This window comes from Protopterus annectens, chromosome 11.part0 (genome assembly GCF_019279795.1).
Source record: "Protopterus annectens isolate FY-2018-M chromosome 11.part0, PAN1.0, whole genome shotgun sequence".
NCBI lineage: Eukaryota > Metazoa > Chordata > Ceratodontiformes > Protopteridae > Protopterus > Protopterus annectens.
In genome coordinates this window covers 1,082,862,327-1,082,888,248 of record NC_056745.1, presented here as the reverse complement: position 1 = coordinate 1,082,888,248, position 25,922 = coordinate 1,082,862,327, and the positions used below count along the sequence as shown (strand labels likewise).

The 25,922-nt window shown below is 39.2% G+C and overlaps 1 protein-coding gene across 3 annotated transcripts in view; it reads left to right on the top strand.

The window, feature by feature from the left end:
* The window catches only part of LRRIQ1 (leucine rich repeats and IQ motif containing 1), a 3,765,329-nt gene that overhangs the window by 1,558,407 nt on the left and 2,181,000 nt on the right, over nucleotides 1-25,922 (top strand). For all 3 annotated transcript variants that reach the window (XM_044088432.1, XM_044088431.1, XM_044088433.1), the window contains one exon: nucleotides 6,930-7,418. In XM_044088432.1, coding sequence (XP_043944367.1) covers nucleotides 6,930-7,418 — 489 coding nt within the window. The remainder of the gene's footprint in view (nucleotides 1-6,929; nucleotides 7,419-25,922) is intronic.

Below are 25,922 nucleotides of genomic sequence, written 5' to 3'. Positions count from 1 at the left end.
GGCAAAGGTGTGTTTAGTGGAGGGGCTGAGGAAGTGTTTGTGCCTATAGAGGATTCCCAGTTTCTGATGAGTTTTGTTGATGCTGTGTTGTAAGTGAATATCGAATTTTAGGTATTCATCAATGGTGACTCCTAGAAGTTTTGTGTGGCTGACAATTTCTATTTGTTCCTTACTTAGAGAATAGATACTGAACATGGTTTTATCTAACAGGATTGATTTCTTAGATGTGAATAGCATGATCTTGGATTTATTTGGGTTAAGGGCTAGGTTGTTGTTATGCATCCAGGATTCAGTGGTGGAGAAGACTTTTTGAGTTTTGAGTTGGAGTTCAGAAATAAAGTCAGCTGAACAGACAATAGTTGAATCATTAACATGTATATCAATGGATCATTTATAAATGGAAATTATTAATGAAAATGTTGAATAGGAGGGGACCAAGTATGGATCCTTGAGGAACACCAGTAGAGGTGATAAGGTAAGGAGGGATAGAGTTTTGCTATTTGACAACCTGTTGCCTGTCTTTTAAATAGCTTGAAAACCAATTGAGCGTGGTGGGGAAAGTCCAGTTTTAGAAAGTTGAGACAGTAGTAAAGGGTGGGAAACAGTATCAAAAGCCTATGATAGATCTAAGAAGAGGGTGGATGCTATTTTCTCATCATTACCAGCTGTGTTAACAGTTTCCAGGAAAGATATGAGGGCAGTTGTAGTGCTGTGGCCAGGTCTAAATCCATGCTGCGTAGGAGATAGGAGGTGGTTATGAAGTGGATGGTGCATCAGCTGAATGTGAATGCAATTTTCCAATATCTTGGAGATAGGAGAAAGAATAGCAATAAGACAGAAGTTGGAGATATTTATATTTTTGCTGCCTTTATGAAGTGAGAGTATGAATGCTTTCTTCCATAACTTGTGCACATAGTATTCTGAATGGATCTATTAATAAGGATACTTATAGGGGATGTGATGGTTTCAGCAGCCAGCATTATAAATAAGGGGGATATATTGTCAGGTGTGTTAGAGCAGGGTTTGAACTTCAGTAGTAGTCTTTTTATAGTTGTGACAGGAATGGGATTAAGAGTGAAACTGGGAGAAAGAGGGGTGTTTGGCTCCTGGGTGTGTGGGGTGCTAATAGAGATAGGGAAGGTAATGGAGGCTTTAGGTGAAGTAGCATTGTTTTCATGCTGCCTCTAGCTTGGGGAAAGCTACCAGTAAGGTCAGCAATAGAATTTATAAAGAAAGAGTTAGATAGAGGCTCTTTCTTGAAGAGGTTTGTCGAGATGTGGACATGGATTGCTTTTAGTGCCAGGGTTCAGGACAATAGTGATGGAGTTCCAGAATTTTTGGGGGGTTTTGTTTATGGTTAGACTGCATGCATTTTTTGAAGAGTATGCTGTTTTTTAAACTTTGAGAACCATAGTTTTTTTTACCTAATTATTGCAAAGATGTTTAAAATTTCAGGTCATGGTGATTTCTATTAGCTTGATACTGTTTCCATATTTTGTGTCTGGAGTGCATTAGGTCTTCTGTAGGCTTGGTCAGCCATGAGGCACAGTTTGTTTTGATTCTTTTCAACCGAAGGGTTCCAAGGTTATTTAGTGTGTTCAGGAATGTAGTATTAAATTAGTCGACAGCATTGTCAAGTGGGAGAGTTTTTAGCTTGTGCCAGTTAATCATATTCAAGGTCTCGACAAAGGTAACAGGTCTGAAAGCAGTTAGGTTCCCTGTGTTTATTAATGATGTTGATTTTGGTGGGAAGAGGAGGAGCTGCAGATAAAGGTAGGGAGGTAGTCACTTAGCATGTCTGGAAGAGTACCTGGTTCAGATATTTTATTGGGGTTGGAGGTGAGAATCCAGTCTAGGATGGATCCTGTGGTGTTATTCTTATTAGGTTTGGTTGGGGTGTTTATGAGCTGTATGAAGTTGAATAGATTAATATTGGAGTTGATGTTTAGCTAGTTGATATTTATGTCACCTAGGATAACAGTTTCATTTCTGATATTAATAGAAATCCAGGCAAGGATTTCTTCTAATAGAGTTATATTGTTTTAAGGGGGTAACTAGGGAACTATGATGCACAGTTTTTTGCAGTTGTTCATTTTTAGGAATGAAATAAGAATCTCAGTGGTAGCAAATTGGGGAACAGGATTTGTATGTGGAACTATGTTGAGGGAGTTAGGAAAAATCAGTGCTACACTGCGTCCTTTTTGTTTGGTCTATCAGATCTTATTATTTGAAAGCCCGGAGGGAGAAATTCTGAATCTTTATTGTAGGGTTTTAGCCAGGTCTCAGTGAGGGCAATTTTGTCTGGCTGATTATGGGCGATCCAGGCATGAAAATGAGAAATTTTGTTGAGACTACTTTGGATATTTATAGTTACCATGTAAATAGATTTGTGAGACTTATCTCCATGAGGAGTTGTGGTGATATTATTTGAACTGGGTCCTGGATTGGGATGTATATCTATGGATAGAGGTACAGTTGCAAATATGTATATATAAGCGTATTGCTTGTGTACGGAGAGAGATTTGGTATGGTATACCTGAGAAGAGTTGGTAGTATTGCTTATTGAAGTTAAGTGGATTTTATTTGAGAGGGATAATTTTTAGTTTGAAATGGAAGAGGGTTTTTTTTAGATAGAGGTTTGGAAATATGTTTGTGTAGCTCTTAAGTTCAATAGGAATAGAAGTGGTGGTGGTGGAGTAATGAGGAGAGGAGAAGGAGTTTAGGGTAGTGATATGTAGTGAGGAACTGAGAAATATGGAGAGAAGTGACAGAGTTAGGATGTATGTGTAGTGGATGAATGCACAGTTAGTATTTTCTGTGAAAATGTGTTGTGGCAGTTTTCTGTATTAAAATCTGATTTTAACTGGAGGTTTAGTTCCTAGTTTTTTGCTTGTAGGAAACGTGTCGTGGCTGTTTCCTTGCATACTCCTGGTTACAGCTGTGGTCCACTGCACATTGCGACTGGTTTTGTGTTGTTTTTTGTAGCTGCACCAGCCGTACTACTTTGGGTTTTTTGAATGCACAGTTAGGTTATTGAGGGTGAAAGTGTGTATGTTTATGAGTATGTGTGGTGATAAGGAGCCAAAAGATGTGTAGTTTACAGGAAGATACAAGTGGATTTCAATGAAGGGGTTATAGAAATGAGAATAGATAGAGGGGAAAGTTTTTTCCAGGTTTGTAAAATAGTAATAAGCCAGGAAGACAGAGGATAAGTGTAGATGAGTATCTGTAGGAAGGAATAGGGGAGATGTAGCCAGGTCAGGGATCACTAAAAAATATTAAATTGCTGTAGAGCCATAGAGTCTGATTAGGGGATGTAAATTAAGTCTTTGTCTGAAAGCTGTTGAGGCTTGTAATCTGAACACCTGAAATTACCAAGTCAGGGATCTATCTCAGAAACCCTGGAATCAACACACATATGCCAGCTAAATTGTCTTCATAAAGTTGTAAGCTTTCTTATGATACTAAGCAGTTCTATCTGTGTCACTTATGGCTGTTTATACTCATCTTCCATATGTACATTAGTCACAGACATTGTTTGGAATACAGGACATCCTGTCACCATTTATAAGCATACTCAGTTATTCATTTAGCTCTGTATTTTGAGGGCTACATTTCCAAAGCTGTCAGACATTTTCCTGGTGTAGAGATACTCAGAAGACTGATTTATGTTTGTTTAAAGATGTATCCAGAGAATGGGTCCTAATCCAGGCAAGCTATGATGGCCAGCAAATAATCCAAGGTCCAGTGATGTGATTGAAGTGAAACAATGGAAACCAGAAGGTTCTGTAATAATATCTTCTCTGATAAAGAATGACTGTCTTGTCATGATGTAGCCATGTGCCTTTGTTCTGCCTTTCCTTAAGGGACACAGTAATCCAGATGGCCTGTATATCTTAAGTACTGTGTCTCCATCATGCAACTATGTTTACCCGGACCTGATGTTACTCTTCACCTCTAGTGCCCCTTTCTGTAGTTCTCTCCACCCTGAGCGAGATATTCTCTTCAGACAGCTGAAGCCTTAGTAGCCTTTAATGTCCCTTTAAGATGCCCTGCTATACATTTGGTTGCTATATGCACAGAGACTGTAACATTTTTATGCTTTTCCTACATTGTTATTTGTTTCTAATAAGCTTGGAGATCATTATAGCCATGCTTGTAATAAGAACTGAATATGAAAGTTTTTTATAGCTTACCCTTCCAACATAGTGCTATATTTAAGTAATATGTCTTGGTTTGGGTATCCCAGAATTTACGAACAGTTCATATGGTTTGATCACAAGGGCAAAGCATCTAAGCAAGAAATTGCTTACCTTTCTTAAATAATTTCATCGTACAATGGTGCTTTAGTATTCTTCTATTTTCTCTTCTCTGTAGTGATATGCTGCACGTGTAAGACACGTATAGTGCAGTAGACTAAGTTGGGATGTCAGTGTTTTTACTTGCATTTCACTTTTTAAGAGTATGTGTACAAAACAAAGATTTTATAAGTGATGTGGCAAAATATGAGGAAGATCTGTGGTGTTCTGCAGAACTGTGGATAACTGAAAGAAATGGATACAAGCAGTATGATTGATTATACTGTTGGTAACCTTACTTCCCATCTATTCACAGTTTTGTAGAACTTCACTGATTTTTCTAATATTTAGTGCTGTCTCACTTAAAATATCATTTGGATGGCATTAAAGAGCATATTCCTATAGACGCTCAAGAAGACTTGTGGCTGGACTTTTTTCTACTGGGAAATGCTCTGTTTACAACAAGCATACTGAGTGTCCAATTAGCATACACATTTTGGAATACTAATGAACTGTTGTACAACTGAAATTTAATTTAGCATTTCTCATGCTGTTCATTTTTTATGTAGCTGTTATGAGCAATTGCCTTGATGCATTGTCTTTACGTAGCTGTTATGAACAATTGCCATCATGCATTGCCTCTGTTAGTAGTTACACTCTAAACACACACCAGATGGAGCACTAGAACTGGCTAACATTTAAAATGAGTTTCAGTATCATTCTGTCAAAAGCCATCAGCAGCTCAGAATACAATTTATTTATTTCTCATAATGGAGTACTGTTGGATCCATTAAAATACATATGAACTGTAATGAATTTTGCTTCAGCTGTTACAGCTCTGTTTAAGCAGACTAGTTTGTTAGTAGCATAAAATTATATTTGGTAGGAAAAATGGGTCCAGGAAGAAAGGACTGTTTTTTTTTTGTATTCATCAATAATTGTATTTGTAGAAGGTGCATGACTGGATTTTCTGCCTTTCACATATTAGTCATGTTAGTCGGTAGCACATCTAGAATTAGCTAATTGTGTCTAAGGATTAACACATGACCTTTTGACTGATTGTGCACGTTGCATTGTGTCAGAATGCATGTTGAGGTTGTGAGAATCTAAGTTCAGCAAAATACAACTCATTTTTAGTTTACTGCCTTAATGTAAGGATGTATTCTACCTCATTCAAAAGCTCTGCTCAGTTCAATACGTCCATCAGCTAATGTTAGCCTGTATTGGAAGGTGGGAATGAGCATATCTTTTCTGATTGCAAGCTTTCCTGCTTAAATAAGAGAATTATTTGGCAGCTAGTGTAGAGGATTAAAGGTATGTGCTGGTTCATATATTCTAGGGTACACAGTTTGATTACCTCAGCCTTTTTTTGTATGAGGCAATATTTAATTACTTGAGTATTGAATTAGAGAAGGCAGGGTTTCACTTTGGTCACTTTGTTGATGGACTTGGTCTTAAGGAACTTGACAGGAGTCAGATGCAGCTAGACACCCTGGGTATGCTTGACTTATATAGTCTTAATTCCAAGTACTTTTGCTGGCAGAACTGCATTCCATCACTGTCACAGTCATGCCCATAATGCTCTTAAATTGTTTTTGTAGAATTAATGTGCATCGTCTTGTACCGAAATAAGACCCAAAGTATGAAAAGGATACCAAAAATGGACATGCTTTTGAAGGGAGGCATGTCTCCTTATACTTCAACCCCCAGACACCACTTGTACATACACCTATTCTAGAGAATCCTCGTTGGTTACCTACCTCATTGTTAGAAATTTCTAGATTTGGCTTTCCTGATTCAGCCTTCTGTGGCATTGGATTTAAAGGTAATAGAACCACAGACACTCCTTTATAGTTAATTTACTTCCTCTGAAATACAGTTTAATTGTTGTGTGGTCATCTGAACAGTTTTCAGATCATTGAGTTTATTCACCATCTTATGCACAAAGGCACATGTTGTTTCCCCAAGTGATACTTGAAGAACTTGGTAAAAAATAACTAGCTGCTGACTCTGTTTTTCACTGAGATGATAAAGAACTGTTAATATTTTATTAAAAACTTGAACTAATAATAAAATAGAATTCACTTGCTTTCCTTATCATTTTGTACTGACTTTCTTGGTACTTGATTATGGATGAAATAATATGAATGAAATACCTTTCTTTAAGGATTCCCTTTTTAAGTTAAACCTTTCTTGCTTATGACACCCCTTCCTCAGGTCATAATTTTGTTGCTCTAATTTCACAGTCTAGTATTGTGATGTATCCTCAGCTCAAAACTGTGTGTCAAGTCAGGCAGGGACAAAACAGCAGAATAGATGAACAGATGAACTCAACTAGAACATTTTGTTTCATTACATATTTGACAGAGCTAGATACAATTCTCCTACCATGTAAAATAATCTGAACTGTGTCTAAATCTGTTTCTAGTGATATGGAAAGTGTTGTGTATTATTTACTGTGGAAAATAGTGTTAATACGTATCAGGTAGATTTATTTTCTGGTTAGAAATTCTTCAGTTTTGTGATTGTGGTCTGGATTCCAGTGAATATTCAATATGTTTGCTTTCTGAGCAGAAAAAAAAATTCATGTTGCTACTTAAACATTTATGTTTATATATTTTTCTTTTACAGAAATACTCAGTCAGTGCTAGAAGCTGCAGAAATCCAGTGTCAGCATTTAGGAGAATTGATGTGTCTGGCTGAAGAGCATCGCTATGCTCATGAATATGGAGACCTGTGCATCAATGACAGAAACGATCCAAAGTCTCAGAGAAACCCTTTGAAGCATTTGACCAGTGACAGTCATCACGGTAATAACTGCCCCGTGCCTGGTGCTAAAGAAAATAAGCAGAGTACTGGAAAAACTTCTAAAAGATGGATGACTCCAGGCCAGAGGCAACCTACTGTATGTGCTAACTTCTGTGAAACTCGGGAAGAGCAGAGCTTTACACTGATAGAGAGTAAAGGAGGGAACAGTGGTACTACTTCTACAGTTTGCAAGAACAAAAGAAGCAATCAACAACCTATGCTCCCAGAAGAGAGCATTAAAAACTCAGTAACAATCAGTGCTAACATGGTGGGGAAACATCTTCTGCGTGCTCAACAGAACAACTTGGAAAAGTAATGTTCTACAAATTTTTTGTGTGTTTTTTTAAGCTCATCCACAGTTGCAATAACAGCATCAGAATGTTTCAGTAATTGTTTTTAAACAAGTCCTGTCTTTTCCTACTGCTTTTTTTAATGACATGCACAGATATTTTGAAGTTTTATTTCCGTAAAGCACAGCTGTGGCAGTAATCTGATATTTAAACAACAAAATTCATTAAACCTTTTTTTACATACGTACTAGACTCATCTACCCATGTCAGCTGCAAAGGAATAGGGTTTCCCTGTATTATGGGGAGAGAGCTTGGGGATCATTCTTTACATATATTTATTTAGTACATACAGACTCCAGTTTTCTTTGATCACTGATTAAGCACACATTACTGCCAACATTCATTTGCTGTTTAGCTTTGCAGTTTTCTTCTGTTAGATTAGTTTTTGTTGTCTGCTACACATGGTAATTTCACTGTAACCCTTATCTTGAAGGATGAAACGTTTAGTGTCTTGGGATCTCCTTTTTGCTATTATCATTGTGTGTGTGTACATTTTTTTTATGAAATACAGCACATTTGTTTGGGTTGCCAGTATTTTATCCATACCTCTGTCTGTCTAGCAGTTAGTACAGTTGAATAAGGCTATGGGGCCATGGACTGCTAGGAAACTTCATCTTGCTGTCCTGACTTTGATTTCATCAGTCTCCTTCTGCCTACTGTGCAGTTCTTAGTAAGTTCCTTAACCAGTCTCTACTCCAGGTCCACAATTGAAAAGAGTCGCTTCCTTCCTGTGGGGTTAACTGCTTAACAAACTTAAAACATTTAAATAAACAATCAGTCCACAAGAAGTGTGTGCATCTGTTTGTGTGTGTGCGTATAATGTATATATGTGTATATCTATATCTATCTTTATATGTGTGTGTGTGTGTGTGTGTGTGTGTGTGTATATATATATAAATATATATATATATATATATATATATATATATATATATATATATATATATATATATATATATACACACACACACATACGTAGATGTTTGTGTGTGCGTGTGTATGTATGTATATATATATATATATATATATATATATATATATATATATATATACTAAACGAGAAAAAATAAATAAAACTAATAAAACGAAAAATAACAGTACCAACTGCAGTCCAAACGTACGTTTTCACAAAATTTCTTTACTTTGTTAGCGCTTTCATGCAGACACTTTCCGCACTTCTTCAGACAAAGTTACAAACTTGTGATCCAGCTTATATAATCACATAAACAATTAATTCATTAAATAATTGAAGACAATTAATTATACAAATTGAATTTCATGATTTTAACATATACAATCCCAAAATCTAAAAAAATCAATGTTCAAAAAACTTTTTTATGAATAATACTATCATTATGTACAAGTTCCAACACCATCTTGTAAATATAAAACATTAAAATATTTATTACCAAAAAAATTTTCTTATATATATATATATGTATGTATATTATAAATAGCCAACTTGATGTTTCCTGGTATATATAAAAAACAGGTTCGATAATTGATAACATAATCTATGCAACCACTGAATAACTAATCTACCTTATAATCGCCCTGAGTTTTAAGAGACATTTAATCGAACAAGTCTCATTGAGACCTGGGTGGACTTGTGCATTAGTTTTAAGTTGCCATAGTAGTTCTTGTTCTTCTAGCAACAAGTTCCAAGAACCACCCCTCTGGTCTTTTTTAATATGCTGGACTACTAAAAATAAAAATTGATGGTCAGTGTTCATTAAAATATGTCTCGCTAAGGCATTAAAGGTGTTGTTTTTAATAATAGCATATAAATGTTCGTATATGCGTTGTCTCAGTGGCCGCTCAGTTTTACCAAAATAGAACGCATTACATGATTGACATATTGCTGCATAAACTACACCTTCTGTTTGGCAATTATATTTGCCGTTGATATAATACTTTACTCCTTTGATGCTAAATGTGGGACCAGTTTGAATATGTTTACAATAATGGCAATGGCCACATTTAAACATCCCTTTCATAGTTTTATGCTGTTGCAAGGGACGTTCCAATAAAGTTTTAAGAGATGGCGTTCTTTTAAACACAATTCGTGGTTTCAAGCCACAACTTTCACTACATTGTGTATCTTGTATGATTAATTCCCAATTTATGTTCAAAATATTTTTAAATTCGAGCATATGTTCATTAAATTGGGTGGTCATACAGGTTCTGTAATTAGTAATGTCTTGGTTAGCTACCAACAAAACTGGTCGCTCGTCAATCGATGGGCTACCTATATCTTGTGCTAACGTCATTGTGTTGTGATAGGTTAGTAATGGTGGAAGTAAACCATTTTGACGTTTTAATTTTATTTCACTAGTCAAGTTGTTGATAAGTTTAATTGGATACCCTCTATTAAGGAACATTTGTTTAAGTAGTTCACATTCTTTATTAAACAAATAATCCTCTGAGCACATGCGTGTAGCCCTGACCAGTTGTCCTTTCACAATACCTCTTTTCTGTGGGTATGGGTGGTTGCTAGTAAAATGTAATAATGAATTACTATATAGTTTTTTTCTATGGATACCAGTGACAAAACATTTTTTGACCAAATCTTTGCAAATTGAAATATCTAGAAAATTAATTGATTCATATCGTGAAACAAAAGAAAATTCTAGAAAAGAAGTAAAAGAATTCATGTTGTACATCAGAGTATTAATTTGTTCTTCACTTCCTTTTACGATCATAAAAATGTCGTCCTGGTATCGCGTATACCATACGACTATTTGATTAAATGTACTATCATTGAACAAATAGGTTCGTTCCCAGAACGCCATGACCGAATTGGCAAATGTACCGCCACAGGGGGAGCCCATCGCTACCCCTGTTTTTTGCAAGTAAATTTTGTCTTTAAACAAAAAATAGTTGTTGTTCAGCACTAGCTCTAATAGTGCAATAATCAAATCGATCTCTAAACCATTAATGTGTTTGAGCAAAAGCAGGTCCCTGACCCATTCAAGACCTATGTCTTGTGGGATAACTGTATACAAATTTGTAACATCAGCTGTTACAAACTTGTACTCATCATGGAAGGGAATTGAGTTAAGATTTTTTAATACATGCCATGAATCGATACAAATCTGTGCTTCCGTCTTTAAAATACTTTTTAGTTTGTTGTCGACCCATTTGGCGCAGGCATATGTTATTGATTGCCTACCATCAATAATGGGTCTAAAAGTTGGATTAGACAAACCTTTGTGGAGTTTAGGAACTCCAAACATTACAGGAATACGGGGGGCTACCATGTCCAAGTAGTGGTATTGATCTGAAGTGAGGCTCCCATCTATGAACATATCGTTTAAGATGTTCTTGATTTTATAAAAAGCTTGATTAAGCTCATTTCTAGATATGACTTCATAATTATCAGAAGTTAACATTGATTGCATACGTCCATTATAATCTGCCTCATACATTAAGACTGCGCCCCCACCTTTATCGGGTTTCATGACCCTTATCTGATGACTTTTCACTGTTTGTATCATTTGTTTAACATGCATGTCCCCTTTCTGAAAATTTTTGTGTTTGTTATACAAACCCCTAAGATGCATTTCAGAAACCTTTTCAGATGCTGCTATATTACTGTTAAGCGGGGGATTGTATGTACTGGGCACCCTTTCGTCGTTCAGAATAACAGAATTGCCCCTAAACATCATATTTAGATTCAATTTTCTAGTGTAGAGCTTAAGGTCACATAATACACGTGCTAGATTTAAACTACTAGGCAAAGCAAAATTAAAACCTTTTGCTAAAACATCGATAAATTCATTTTCAGGTGTAAAAGCAGTATAATTATAAACCTTAAAGTCTCTACTGGTGTTGTAAATTATTATTGGCATACCATATGAAAAGTCCATCATTTCTTGCGACGGTTGTAAAATCTCCTGTTCTGGGTCTTCTTGTTGTTCTTGGATAAATTGGGTTTCGGGTAATTCCGCTGTTGTTGAAAACCCGAAGACGAACTGGAATTATGTCCATTCACGTCATTTCGGCTCCGTTGTTGTTGTTGCTGGTGAATCCTTTCACTTCTTCTAGGTCCCAAAGGTGTTTCTCCATTACCTGATTGGGAATCAGCCGAAAGTGGAGGAAACTCATCCAGGTCAGCGTCCAGACTTGGATCGTTGTTGTTGTAAGAATTAAAATTTGAGTTTGGACGTGACGCCGCTTGGGACTGTACCATTGTGTTGTGCAAAAGAGGAGGATCCGGATATGCCGCATTCTTGTTGTAAGCTAATTTATCCCTATGGAGTTTACGCTTCTTTGTTTCGTTGATTTTGTTCAACAATGAATTAATACTGATGAATATACGCCCATAGTCATATTCATAACTATGGAAATCTCTATCATCTTTGATTTCCTTTTCAAGTATTTCAAGTTGTGTTTTCAAATCAACCATTTGGTTATTATATGCCCCAATGAGCAGTTCTAAAAAATTAAGTCCTTGTTGGTTAAAGAACTGAATTAACTGCTTATGAAAAACAGAATCTTTTATGACTCCTGAAGGGTACTTCCATTGCCTTAGTCCCTTAGGCACAATACCAGTGTTTATGCATTCACGAAAATACATTGTTTCCACTTGTAGTTTTTTATATTTTAAAAGAACCATATCAAATTCTTTTAGTCTGGAAACAATGTTATTGTCACTGGTAAGTCCATTTTGTTCAACATTACCAATTTGAAAATTATTATTGTGAAACATGTTGTCAGGGGCTTTTATAAAGTCAATTAACGAAGGTGTTTTATTGCTAAACATATTAGTTCTTGAGCTTGGTAAAACATCGCCTTCATTTACATTTGGTTCATACCTTACTGGTTGAGCATTAGGTATGTTATCCGTTGAATTAAAGGATGCGTTCCGTTGCTCTGCAAAGTTGTCATCTTGTGTAGACCTCAAAACCAATGGGGTCTGTTGGAAATTGACTCCTGTTCTCGGACGAACTGCCGGTGTTGCCTCAGGAAACCGGGTGTTGAACTGAGTGGCCAAGTCGTCTACACGTTGTGTAAGATGTTGTATTAAAGCCGTTAAATTACCAACGGATCTGCTGTCTTCATTTACAGATGACCCAGGATCGGTGTTGGATAAAAACGTTGCCAAGGGCTGCGATAGTTGGATACCGTTGTTGTCAGCCATAAACACCAAACGAGAAAAAATAAAACTAATAAAACGAAAAATAACAGTACCAACTGCAGTCCAAACGTACGTTTTCACAAAATTTCTTTACTTTGTTAGCGCTTTCATGCAGACACTTTCCGCACTTCTTCAGACAAAGTTACAAACTTGTGATCCAGCTTATATAATCACATAAACAATTAATTCATTAAATAATTGAAGACAATTAATTATACAAATCGAATTTCATGATTTTAACATATACAATCCCAAAATCTAAAAAAATCAATGTTCAAAAAACTTTTTTATGAATAATACTATCATTATGTACAAGTTCCAACACCATCTTGTAAATATAAAACATTAAAATATTTATTACCAAAAAAATTTTCTTATATATATATATATGTATGTATATTATAAATAGCCAACTTGATGTTTCCTGGTATATATAAAAAACAGGTTCGATAATTGATAACATAATCTATGCAACCACTGAATAACTAATCTACCTTATAATCGCCCTGAGTTTTAGGAGACATTTAATCGAACAAGTCTCGTTGAGACCTGGGTGGACTTGTGCGTTAGTTTTAAGTTGCCATAGCAGTTCTTGTTCTTCTAGCAACAAGTTCCAGGGGCCACCTCTCTGGTCTTTTTGGCCCCTGGAACTTGTTGCTAGAAGAACAAGAAGACAACTTAAAACTAACGCACAAGTCCACCCAGGTCTCAACGAGACTTGTTCGATTAAATGTCTCCTAAAACTCAGGGCGATTATAAGGTAGATTAGTTATTCAGTGGTTGCATAGATTATGTTATCAATTATCGAACCTGTTTTTTATATATACCAGGAAACATCAAGTTGGCTATTTATAATATACATACATATATATATATATATATATAAGAAAATTTTTTTGGTAATAAATATTTTAATGTTTTATATTTACAAGATGGTGTTGGAACTTGTACATAATGATAGTATTATTCATAAAAAAGTTTTTTGAACATTGATTTTTTTAGATTTTGGGATTGTATATATATATATATATATATATATATATATATATTATATAATATATATGTATATATATATATATATATATATATATATATATATATATATATATATATATATATATATATATATATATATATATATGGGTCTACTTCATTTCACCTAACTTCCAATTCACTGACTTTCATTTCACTGACCCCATTTCACTGAAATTTCATTTGACTGACACTTCATTTCACTGACAGTTCATTTGACTGACAAGTATTATTAGCAAGAAAATGGAATATGCCCCCTTCCCCACTGTAGTGCGACCCTGGAGTTAGAATATATAGTTGGGGGGGTGTGGGGGGCATTTCATATGATATTGTTAAGTTTTGATATAATATTGCTTAGTAAAAGTAAGTGGGGGCTTCGCCGTTGTGGGGGCTGTGCCCACACCCCCCCAACTATATATTCTAACTCCAGAGTCGCACTACAGTGGGGAACGGGGCATATTCCATTTTCTTGCTAATAATACTTGTCAGTCACATGAACTGTCAGTGAAATGAAGTGTCAGTGAAATGAAATTTCAGTCATTTGGTCTCAGTCAAATGGGAGTCAGTGAATTGGAAGTTAGGTGAAATGAAGTAGACCCATATATATATATATATATATATATATATATATATATATATATATATATATATAGGCTACACATATAAAATCAGTTGTCAAGCAGTAAAGCTAATGTAATCATGTATCTTGCATTAGTATGTTTGTAGTTTTGCAAAGATAATTGACATAATTTAAATGGTATGATGTTGCACAGGGAAGCTATACATTTAATGACTTTAGAATTGTGAACATAGTGAAAGATGAATATTTCCTTTTCCATTATAAAAATACTTTTCATAGCTTAGTTGTATTTTACTCCGTAGAAAGAACTAGTAAATCTAGCAAAAGTAATTTGCCATCCTCAGGTGCTCAGTTGCATTATTATTATGAGATGAACATATGGGAGACATATGCAGGATTTTTAGCATTATACTAAAGCTTCCAGTATACAGTCTCTCACCTCCCCTACAAACATAGCACCCTACCATAGAAAAACACAGTAAAAAAAAAGTCACTTGGGCATTCATGAAAAGAATCTGTGTAACCGAATATATAACCATAAATCGTGATAAATGTTCCAGTATAAAAATGCTGCAGTAGCCTTAGATGTATGGGTGATATCATGTCAAGAGTATAACAGCTGGCCAGTCTTCCGAAGCCTAGAGCTCGTTCCACATGCACCAAGGCTGCTGGATGAATGAACTAAGTTTAGAAAATCAGCCGACTGGGCAGCAAAAGCTTCAGTACTTTCTTACCACCCTGAGTATTCTTCATCCAGACTTCAGAGGATCAGTATCCAGTGCATGGTCTTCCATTGTTGGACAGGTAAGTTTTTGTCTGGGGAAGCCTTCCACAGTATTTTATTTTTTGATAAAAATGTGCTGCCTTCTGTGAGATAATGTAGTTTAGGGCACAGTTGTGAGACTCACAGGTCTGTCAGTTTTATGTTCTATCTTTAACTTTTGCTGCTTGTGCTTATTTTAAGCACTTTTTTGTGGAGAAACTTGTGCTTATACTGGTGGCAAGTCTTTTTTGAGAGTCATTGTGTTTTTTGCTTGTACACACTACTTTGACAACTAACCTATGAGACACTTATTCTAGCGATACTAACCTGGAATCAGACTTTGTTTTCAGCAGAATCATGGAACCACATACCGGTCTCACAGTTCTAAAACTTGCAAGGAACCCTTGACTATACTTCAGGCTGTGTCCTTTCCTCAGCTACTGGTGGGTGACTCTGTTGTGACCCCCCCGAGTCCCATCTGGTGTAGCCCCTTCAGCTACTATGGACCAGGTTTTAGCCATGTCCTTTGCAGCTGTTCAGGTGCCCTTGTCAGCAAAAAGTAGACCCTTATCTCAAATTTTTTGTGATCTCTCCATCCTTGAATCCAAATCTCCTCTTTTCTCTGACTACCCCTGTACAATTGGCAACAACAAATGCCTCTGATTTTGCATGCGGACATGTGTCTATGGGGCTAAAAGTGCAGGTCTATGAACCAAACAAGACAGGCCAAAGTACATCACTGTAAAAGAGATGTCTGTTATTCATGCTCTCAATTTTTTTATATCATTTCTGGTCTTCAGGACTACTTCAAGTGATCACAGACAACATCATAGTGATATGATACATAAACAGGTACCAGATCATTCCCCCTGAGCAGGCTGGCTAAGGTAGCTTGGGTGGTAGCAATTCATCAAACTTTAACCTTCCAAGTTTCTTACATTATGTCAGAACACAATATTGTGGCAGACAAGCTGAGTAGGACCAGGACAGACCCTCAAAAATGGAAAGTGAATAAAGGGGTGTTCCAGGAATTGATTCATCTGTAGGGATCTTCTCAAGTGGATCTGTTTGCATCCTTTCAAAATAGACAACTGAAGTAATTCTGCTTTAGTGCTCCTTGCAAACAGGCCAGGAAAACAGATGTTTTTTTTCATTCCATTGGAATGGATTGTTCTTATACGCATTTTCACCCTTTCTACTGATATTCAGGGTAATTCTGAAGATTCAGAAGGACTTCCAAAAATCACTGTGGTGGCTCCCTTCTGACCCAGGCATCTGTTTGTCATTTGATAACTGCAGTAGCCTTAGTTATATGGGTTATATCCTGCATGGAATACAACAGCCAGACAGGCTCCAAAGCTTAAGAGCACCTTCCATGCACTCAAGCCATTATCAGCTCAAGCAGAGCTAGAGTATGTTAATGGTTTGGGCATCAAACCCTTCAGTGCTTTCCTGCTGCCAAACAGTGCTCTTTTTTCAGGCTTTTGAGGCTCGACGATCAGCTAGCATTTCTCCATTGCTAGGCGGATAAGTTCCCTTTGGGGAAAAAATCTTCCACACTTATTTATTTTACACCAACTTATCTTTTTTTTTTCTTTTAAATTAATTTAATTTAATTAAGCTAGGAAAAGTGTTTTATTGTACTGTCATGTCAGTTTTAGTCACTTTTTACAGTAAAATGCAACTTTTAACTTTTATGGGGAAAAGATGTGTTAAAACTTTATTTTTTCATTGTTTTTCCACTTTAAAGTTGTGTTAAAGTAGATTTACATACTGGGATAAGAATTCCTTTTAGTGCTTTTTACAATGTTTCTTTGGGGAAAAAATAAACCAACTGTTGGTTTCAAGCTCCATTTTTGTCTTCACCATCGAGCATGTTAAGTTCCTTTGTTCTTTTTTCTTCCAACCACAAAAAGAAATGTTTCAAGGCAGCATTTGCCACTTCAGCAGGCTACAAAATTGTCTCACCTATAAATGGATGATTTTGCTGTGGCCATTTTTGGTTCCCTCAGACCATTCATCTTCTTCCTTAGTGCCATCTAGTGTAGTCCCTTTAGCCACCATGAACTGGGAATTAAACATGTCCTCTGTGGCTATTGATGTGCCCTCAATGGGTAAGAGAAGACCACTGTTGTCAGTTTTGGAGGACGGAGTAGGGAATGCCTCTCTGCCTAGCCAGTCTGTATACCTGTTTCCAGGTGTGTCACGTCTGACAGGAGTTGATCTTCTATGGAATTTCCTATTAAAAAGAAGAAGAACGTTAAATATTTGTCTTCCTCTGCCTCTGCTACTTTAGACAGGAATGATTTATAGGGCTTAGCTCAGAGTTTAGTTCAGGTTCCTAACCCTTATTTTGTTCTGCTGGTTCAGGTAAGAGAAAAGAGATTCTTCAATTTCTGAAGATTTTCAGGATATTCTTCAGGAAAATAATTGTGAGGTAACCTCTTCTATTTTCTATCCTGTGGTTATTGACTCTGAGGAGAGAGTTACTTCTGGTAGTCCCTTAGAAGAATTTTCTTTTCTGAAACTATGAAGAATAAATCAGTTGTTTCAGTGGCAACATAAAGATATTCTGCTGTCTTTAAAGAAATATTATGCTTTGTTACAACTGAAATTTCATGAGCCTATTGCACTTTTCTGATTTCCCAACTTTGGAAGATGTCTCTATTACGGCCAGCCTGCTGCCCCTAAGAAAGATGGTATCGTGTATAAAGTTTTTCAGTCTTATATTTTTTGTTTTTTAATCCCAGATCTGACTGTGCACTGATTTCAAACTTGCTGATGCTCAACATCTTGTAAATGTAATTCCTCTCCCTCTGATAAGGATGGGAAAGCCTTTGAAAGATTTCAGAAAAAAAGGTGTATTCATCTGCCACACTTATTTTTAAATACTTAATTGTCAAGCTCATATGTTAAAATTTATGCTTGCTTCTTTTGAGAGTATGAGTGACATTATAGCTTCTTTGTTCTTTTCTGAGGAAAAAATCTCACTGTATGATCTTATTGATTCAGTTACTCAAGTGATTAAACAGTCTTTGAAGAGTGCTTATGATTCAGCTGATGCCTATTCCAGAGCCACTGCTACTGGAACTGTTGTGGGAAGATTTGCTTGGTTGCCTATGCAAAATCTACTACAGGAAGTTAAAGCTGAATTTTTTCATGTGCCATTGAATAGCAATTTTTTTTTGGACACTCTGATGTAAAGGCCTGAAAAAGTGTGCTGAGAGAGGGAAGCTGATTTGAGTGGGGGCAGATTTTTCAGCCTTCTTTCTCCAAGTTTATCAAGACTTCCTCAGCACCATTTTATAAAAATCAAAATAAGCAGATGCAGCAAGTATCTGGCAAGCATTCATTCAAAAAAAAAAGAGAAACAATGGGACGGGGGCTCCAAAAAGAAAGGAGGAGCACCTAGAAACAAATACAATCCAACAAGTCTAAATGGCTATCTACAAAATGTCCCCTTCCCCCTCCCATCTTGGCTAGCCTTTAAATCTTTTCCAAAATATGGCTCCATTTCTCAAACATCTGGGTTCTGAGAGTGATACATTAAGGATACAGATGGCAGTGGAAATTCATCCCACCTTTTCAGTGGATTCCTCCTCATCCAGCAGATTAAACTTCCTTTTCCCCTCCTGTGATTCAGTATGTGCTGACTTGGTTGGGGATAGAAGCTGTCCCTCCTTCTCTGTTATGGAAAAGTTTTTATTCAGTAATGTTTCAAGTACCAAAAAAGACATTTCATGGAGACCACTCTTAAATATTTATTTTCTAAACTATTCTTTGACAGTTCCTAAGTTGAAAATGTTATCCCTTCATGACCTGTTACCTCTTATTCCCCCTTAGTAACCCTATTTTTAAAGGATGCTTATCATCACATTTCTGTAGCACCAGATTTGAAATATTTCTTGCAGTTTTCTGTGCCTGCATCACACTTTTAAGTTCTGTGCATTAACCTTTGGGTTGTCTTGGTGAATAGCCTACTGCACACTGCAGGTATTCACATTTTCCTTATTTAGATGACTTGCTTTTATTTGTAGAGTGCTTTTCAAATTGTCAGGAATCTCTCACTTTGGTACGAGATCTTCTTCACAGGATACAGTTTTAGGAGAACATCCAAAAGTCTTGCTTGACTATTCACAGGATTGTTTTCCTGATGTGTTTCCTAGGTACCTCAGTTCAAGGAGCTTTTCTTCTAAAGGAGTTGATCTATATTTAGATCTATTCTGTTACTATTTTTTTCCACTCGGTCCAAGGCCTCAGCAAGGGAGATTTCAGGATACTGGGATTCATGCCATCCAAGATTCTCATGATTCTTCTACCTGGAGTCAACTTGAGAAAAATTCAGTGGTACATAAAATCTGTATGATTCCAACACCAACATCCCGTAACATTCCAAATTCCTGTTTTGAGATTATTAAACATGGAACTGCTTTGGTGGAAAGCCCAGTTTTATCTGAGTCCAGGTCTCCCATGTTCCCTTACAGCTCCAGCACAGTCTGTAACTACAGACACTTCAGACTTTGCTTGGAGAGTAATATCTATGGGAATAAAAGTGCAGGGTCTTTGGAACAAAAAGGACACAAAAAAACTCAAATGTACAAGAGATACTGACAGTAATGAATGTTCTCGACTCTCTTAATCATGTATCATTCCCAGGACCATTACAAGTGAACTAATGAACAGAAACAGTGCAGACACGCTCGATGTTGAAATGGATTTGCTCTGAGAGAATCCATGCTCGTAATATCTAGGTGCTAGATCGAGTTGGTCCGAACTGAATTGAAATCAATAACCAGAGCAACCATACCCTGTTAGCCCAGCAAAAGAAAGTCCAGGGATGTGACAGTCTTCTTAGGGTGAACTAAAATGCTCTTTTCATTGTGTTAAAGTAAAATAAAATTAAAACAAGATAAAATAGACTAAAATCAAGTCAAATAAAAAGGAATTAAGTCCGCAGAGCTTTTCCCTAGCATTAGTTGAATTTATTAAACACTTTCTGATCAGATGAGTAGTGTAGTCATTTTTGCTTTGTTACAGAAGAGTATGTTTATTTATTTATTTATTTATTTAATTGTGTTGATGCTTATTTTCTATGCAGATACAAGTGGTGCCTTTTGATAGACTAGTTGGTGTTTGAGTGAGGACCAATGGTACGTACCTTGCAGTCTGTGCTGGATATGATAGGGGCCATCATGTAGTAGCCAATGCATTTTTTGATATTGAAAAACTGTGGGAACCAATCATGGCTGTGGTTGGAGGAAATGCAGAGTAGATGTGGCCTATCAGTTGCTTGGTAATGGGGGACCATGGTAGGCTTCTGGGCAAAGTGAGGGACCAATGAGGAATGTGCATGGAATAGTGTGTTGAATCGAATGGGAAATGGGCATATGCAGTGACGTAGGGATTCTGGTGTACGTGGGAGGGAGGTGATTGGTGCAGGGAATGGGGGAGAAGGGGATGTGGTGGAAGAACCACCATATGCTGATTTGGGAATCATAGTAATTTTATACTTTGTGTCACCATTTTTACACTCTCTGATTACAATGCTACATAGGCCTTTATTTCACCATTCGCTTTGTCGATCCACATGGACAACTTGTCCCCCCTCTGTTTCCCACTACTATCTGTAAGTTGTGTAATGTTCTTGTGTCCTTGAAAATACTTGATCTGAAGTAGTTTACTTCATTTGTTCTTCAACCTGTGGGACTTTGGATCCATTTCGGATCCAGCTTGGATGCATTTTCCAGCTATGGCACCGAGCTCCAAGCTCCTCTCCTTACCCATAATGCCCCCTATCTCCCTTCCCCCCTTAGATCTCGTTTGCCGCCTGAGAGTGCGCAACTGTGGTCCAAGCTCCAGCGTGTTTTTTTCAGCATTTGTAAGAGTGCCTTTTTCCCATTTTAGCTTCCTCTTGACTTTTCTTCCTCTTGAACTTTTCGGTACCTCCCCCAGGGTTCTTCGTTTAGAGAAAAAAAAAGTAGGCTTTCCTTTCCTTCTCTTTCTCTCTTGAGCATGTGTATGTGTGTCTGGGCCGGTTTCAGAAAGTGCACAGGGTGTGGCCATAAGCTTTCCCTGGTGGATGGCCACACTCTGTGTATGGTCTGCTTGGGGGCTGAACACCTTCAATCCCGCTATCTTATTTGCCCTCTGTTTAACCCCAGAGCACTTAAGAACAGGTGGGACAAATTGATCCTTAAGGGCTTGTTTCCATCTTCTTCTGGGACTGCGGTTCCCTTTTCCCCTGTGGGGAAAGCAATGGCTGCTGCTCTGTCATCCTCTTCCCCGGCCTCTGGGACTCGCACTCCCACCAAGAGGTCTGGGGAAAGGGCTCAGGTCAAGAAGGACCGACATCACAGGCAATCCCTCGACCGCCTGTCACAGGCCGGCCTGCCACCGAAAGTGAATCCTGCTTCCAGACCTGTGACTCCTATGCTCAGGTCCCCTAGGTTTTTACCTGAGCCCGAGGAACATCAAAGCTGGTCTGTGGTTAAGTCCCCCCCACCCCACCGGCACTCCCTCTGAGTTTCGGTAGCGATCTCCCACTCCACTCGGAGCCTTTAGGAAGCGGAGATGGACAAGATGATGCAGAGATTTATCCGCACTCAGATTCAGATGAGGGTCTTGCTGGTGCCTTCTCCCTCTGGAGCAGGTCCTTTCCAACCCTTGTTCTATCCTATTTCTTCTTCTCCGATCCAACCAGCACTTTCCGAGGAGTCATTGGATCCGAGGATGAACGGAGTTGAAGGTTCGGTGCCGATGGTACCCTGTACCTTGACGCCAGCTAGTGACTTGAGTTTGTCGGCTCCGATGGGATCGGATCCAAGCTGTCAGAGCCGCAGCCTTGGGGTCAGATCCGAGGAGGTGGTCTCTGCCCCGAGCCTATCAGAGAGAAACATCCCTTTTGGCATCTTGGCTCCAGCAGGCTTGAATCTGACTCCTCTGTCAGGGCAAGGGGGAGCGGCTTCCATCCTTTTGTCCCAGGAAGCACTTTTCCCCTCTGCATTCGACGTGGTGGTGAGGGCTCTTGCCGGGTCGATACCTCAGACTGTCTCATCCTCTGAATCTGTCCAGACCCCCTGGCTCTGAGTGCGGTTCCGGCCATCTTGACCTCTCAGGGACAGCCCATGCCTGTAATGCCCCAAGTATTTCCACCTTCAGAACAGCCCATTTGCTAGGTGTTCCCAGGCAGTTCCCCTGAGGAGGCCCCCCGCAAACATAAGTGTAAAAGGAGGTACTTAGACTCTCAACCAGAGTCCCTCATGGAGGACATGGATTTGGATGATGGGGAAGGCTCTCCAAGGTCAACGCCCCCCCCCGTGGATGTCTCCTTTGGGGACATCATGGAGCTCCTCCACCAGAGGGGGGAGGGTGGCCTGCCCCAAAGCCAACCTTTGACCAGCTGACCCACTTGTGGAACTAATAACATTAAGGGCCTGGAAGGAGCCGGACACCATAGAGCCCATCCCTAAGCAGCCAGATAAGGTTTTGAGCCCCCCTCTGACAAGCTTTATTGGCACAAGGGGTCCCCTGTAGTTGCTATGATGGTAGCGGCAGCCACCAAGAAGGAGCTCACTCAGGAGAGCTCCACAGTCCACCTTCCTGACCGAGAGTCGATAGAGTTGGATCGCTTAGTAAGTGTATGCTTCATCGACGTTCTCTGTGAGGGTGCTGAACTGTATGACATACGTTATTCGACTCCAGAGAGATCTTGTTAAGGAAGTCATGGAATCGATCCCAAGGTCGATGTTGGTGGAGGTCAGGAAGACATTCAATGCACAGATGGCAACCCTAAAAGCAGTAGCCAAAACATCCATGCGTTTTCTCTCCCATGCCACAGAGTGAGCCACACGGATGGTGGGGACAGGCATTGCCATCAGGCATCACGCCTGGCTCTGCTTATGTCAATTTATGGAACCCTTCAAGGTGTCTTTTACCAGCACCCCTTACAACGGTTCTTCCCTGTTCGGGAAGACGGTCAGAGAGACATTAGTCCAGTGCGAGAAGGATAGGAAGACACTGTCTGCCATCGGGATCTGCTTCTCTCCACATCAAAGGTCCTTTTCCAGGAACCAGCGAGGCCAGAAGAAGATGTGGTTTCACAAGTCTCAGGCATTTTCCCAGGATGCTCAGGACTCACTTTCCCCCAGAGGGGGATTTGACAGATGCCACCCTAGAGGGAGAGGGGGTCCTAAGAATTTCAGGTCCCGAGAGCCTTTCTCAGATAAACCCAGGCAGCAACCCTGAGGGGTTGCCCGACTGCTCTTTTCTGGACGCAGTCGGGGGTTGTCTGTCACTACACCCTTTGGCATGGGAGTCCATAATTACAGATTAATGGGTGTTGTGCATCATATGCAGAGGATATTCCGTTCAGTTCCAGAAACCTCCCCCATCCAACAAAGACCTCCCGGATGTCCCACCCATGCAGTGGGAGGAGGCTGCAGTACAAATAGATTTACTGCTAAGGAAAAGAATCATCCAACCGGCCTCCCTAGACCAGTCTGGATCCGGAGTTTATTCCAGGTACTTTTTAGTGCTGAAAAAGACAGGAGAACTCAGACCAATCTTGGATCTGTCCAAATTGAACCTGTCTGTAACCAAGACAAAATTCCGGGTGGTCACAATTCAATCTATCCTGCCTATCTGCAGGCCAAAGACTGGACATGCTCAGTCGATCTCCAGGATGTGTACTGTCACATCAAGATGGACAGGCACTCCTGGAGGTTCCTTCACTTCTGGCTTGGAGCCAATCATTATCAATTTCAAGCCCTTCCCTTTGGTCTCACCACAGCCCCCTGGGTGTTCACCAAGGTTATGGCAGTAGTAGCAGCTCACCTGAGGCTTCAGGGTATTCAGGTCTTTCCATACCTGGATGATTGGATCTTTACTGCCTCTTCAGAGCATCTACTTGGTCAGTCCAGGCACTCCTTTCTTTGGCCAACCAACAACTTGGGGATCACAATCAACATGAACAAATCTGCTCTACTCCCAGTTCAGATTTTAGATTTCATCTGGGCATTGCAAGTGTTCCTTACTTTAGACAGGATACATAATCTAAAGTTACACGTCTTACACATTCTTCAGACCCATTTACCTACAGCCGAGGCAGTGTTAAGAGCACTGGGGTCTATGGCAACCACGATCAATATTCTACCAATGGTGCGCCTTCATATGAGAGTCTTGAAGTGGACGCTGGTGGTTCAGTGGTCCCTGTTAGATCTCCCCTTGGCCTTTCCGGTGAGAATCTCGAGAGCATGCAGGGACACCCTTTGGTAGTGGATTCAGTCTCCATATCCTCTCAAGGGATGTCCATTCCAACCTGCCTTTCTCAGGATCACGGTGACCACGGACGTCTCCCTATTAGGGTGGGGGGGTATTGCTCAGGAAGGACAGTCCAAGACACGTGATCCCCTTCTGAGACCGTTTTTGGACATCAGTGTTCTAGAGTCAAGAGCGGTTCTCCTTGCGTTGCAGGCCCTTCATGCTCATCTTCCTCTAGGAATGATTGCAGTTCAGACGGACAATGTCAGTGGTCTGGTATATCAACAAGCAAGGGGAACCAAATCTTACCCACTGTGTCCAGAAGCCATGAGTGTGAGAATGGGTGATCTCCACCAGCTGTTTTCTGGTGGCAACGTACATTTTGGGATGGTCCAACATTCTAGCGGACAGGCTCAGCAGATCTATTCTGATGCCTTACAAGTGGTCTCTGAACCCTTCAGTAGCAGAACAGCTCTTTCAAGAGTGGGGTCGTCCTTGCTGTGATCTCTTCACATCTCCATCCAATGCGAAATGCAGTGAGTTTTTTGCTCTGAAACCCCCCCCCCCCCTCCCACCGGGGGCAACCCCAGGGACGCTCTGGTTCATGCTTGGCCTCCCGGTTTTCTTTATGCACATCCTCCTCTTCCCCTGATGTCGACATTTCTGCAGAAAGCCTGAAGGCTGGGGAGCACTGTAATCCTCATTGCTCCATTCTGGCCTCAACAGGTTTGATTTCCCTTACTCAGGTCTCATCTAGTAGTTCCACCATGGACTTTGGATCTGGTTCCGGATCTTCTCTCTCATCCCTCTGGAATCCCACAACCAGACCTGGACAGTCTGAAGCTCACTGCTTAACTGCTCTGGTTCCCATAATTATTAGGACTCCCGGTTTGTCATCCCCTGTTAAGTCTATTCTGGTAGTGGCTCACAAATCTTCTACCAGAGAAATGTATCGTAGTAAATGGAAAAGTTTCTTGATATGGGCCTCTCAGCAGTCCCTTGACCCTTTTACCATTCCTCTTTCGGCAGTCTTAGATTTTCTGGCTAGCATTTTTCATCAGGGTGCCAGTTCCTCTACAGTTCAAGTCAAACTGGCAGCCATTTCTAATTTTCATGTGGGGGTAAATATGTCTTTATTGGCTTCCTCTAAACTTTGTAAGACATATATAAAGGTGCTTTCCTTCTTAGACCACTGGTAAAGGATCCTATTCCACCATGGGAGCTTATCTTACTGTTGCAGGCATTGGTTTCTCTCCCTTTGAGCCTGCGGCTTCAGTGGATTTGCAATTCCTGACTTGGAAAATTGCCTTCTTGGTCGCCCTCACGTCCGCCAGAGTGGTGTCAGAGTTTAGGCTCTTTCAGTCAAAATGCTCTACATGATTTTTCATAAAGTGTCGCTTCGCACCAACCCATCTTTCCTTCCTAGGGTAGCTTCAGAAGCCAATATTAATCAGACCATTAACTTGCCAGTCTTTTTTCCTAACTACCAGAACAAAGAGGAATATAGGTTACATTTATTGGATGTGTACAGACAACTGAGATTTTACCTGCACCAGACTAAATCCTTCCAAAAATCTGATCAACTTTTTGTGTCTTATGCCAAGCCCTTTTTTGGTAAACCAGTGTCAAAAGTGACTATTCCTCACTGGATCTCACAATGCATTGACTGAGCCTATTTGGAGATAGGCAGGTC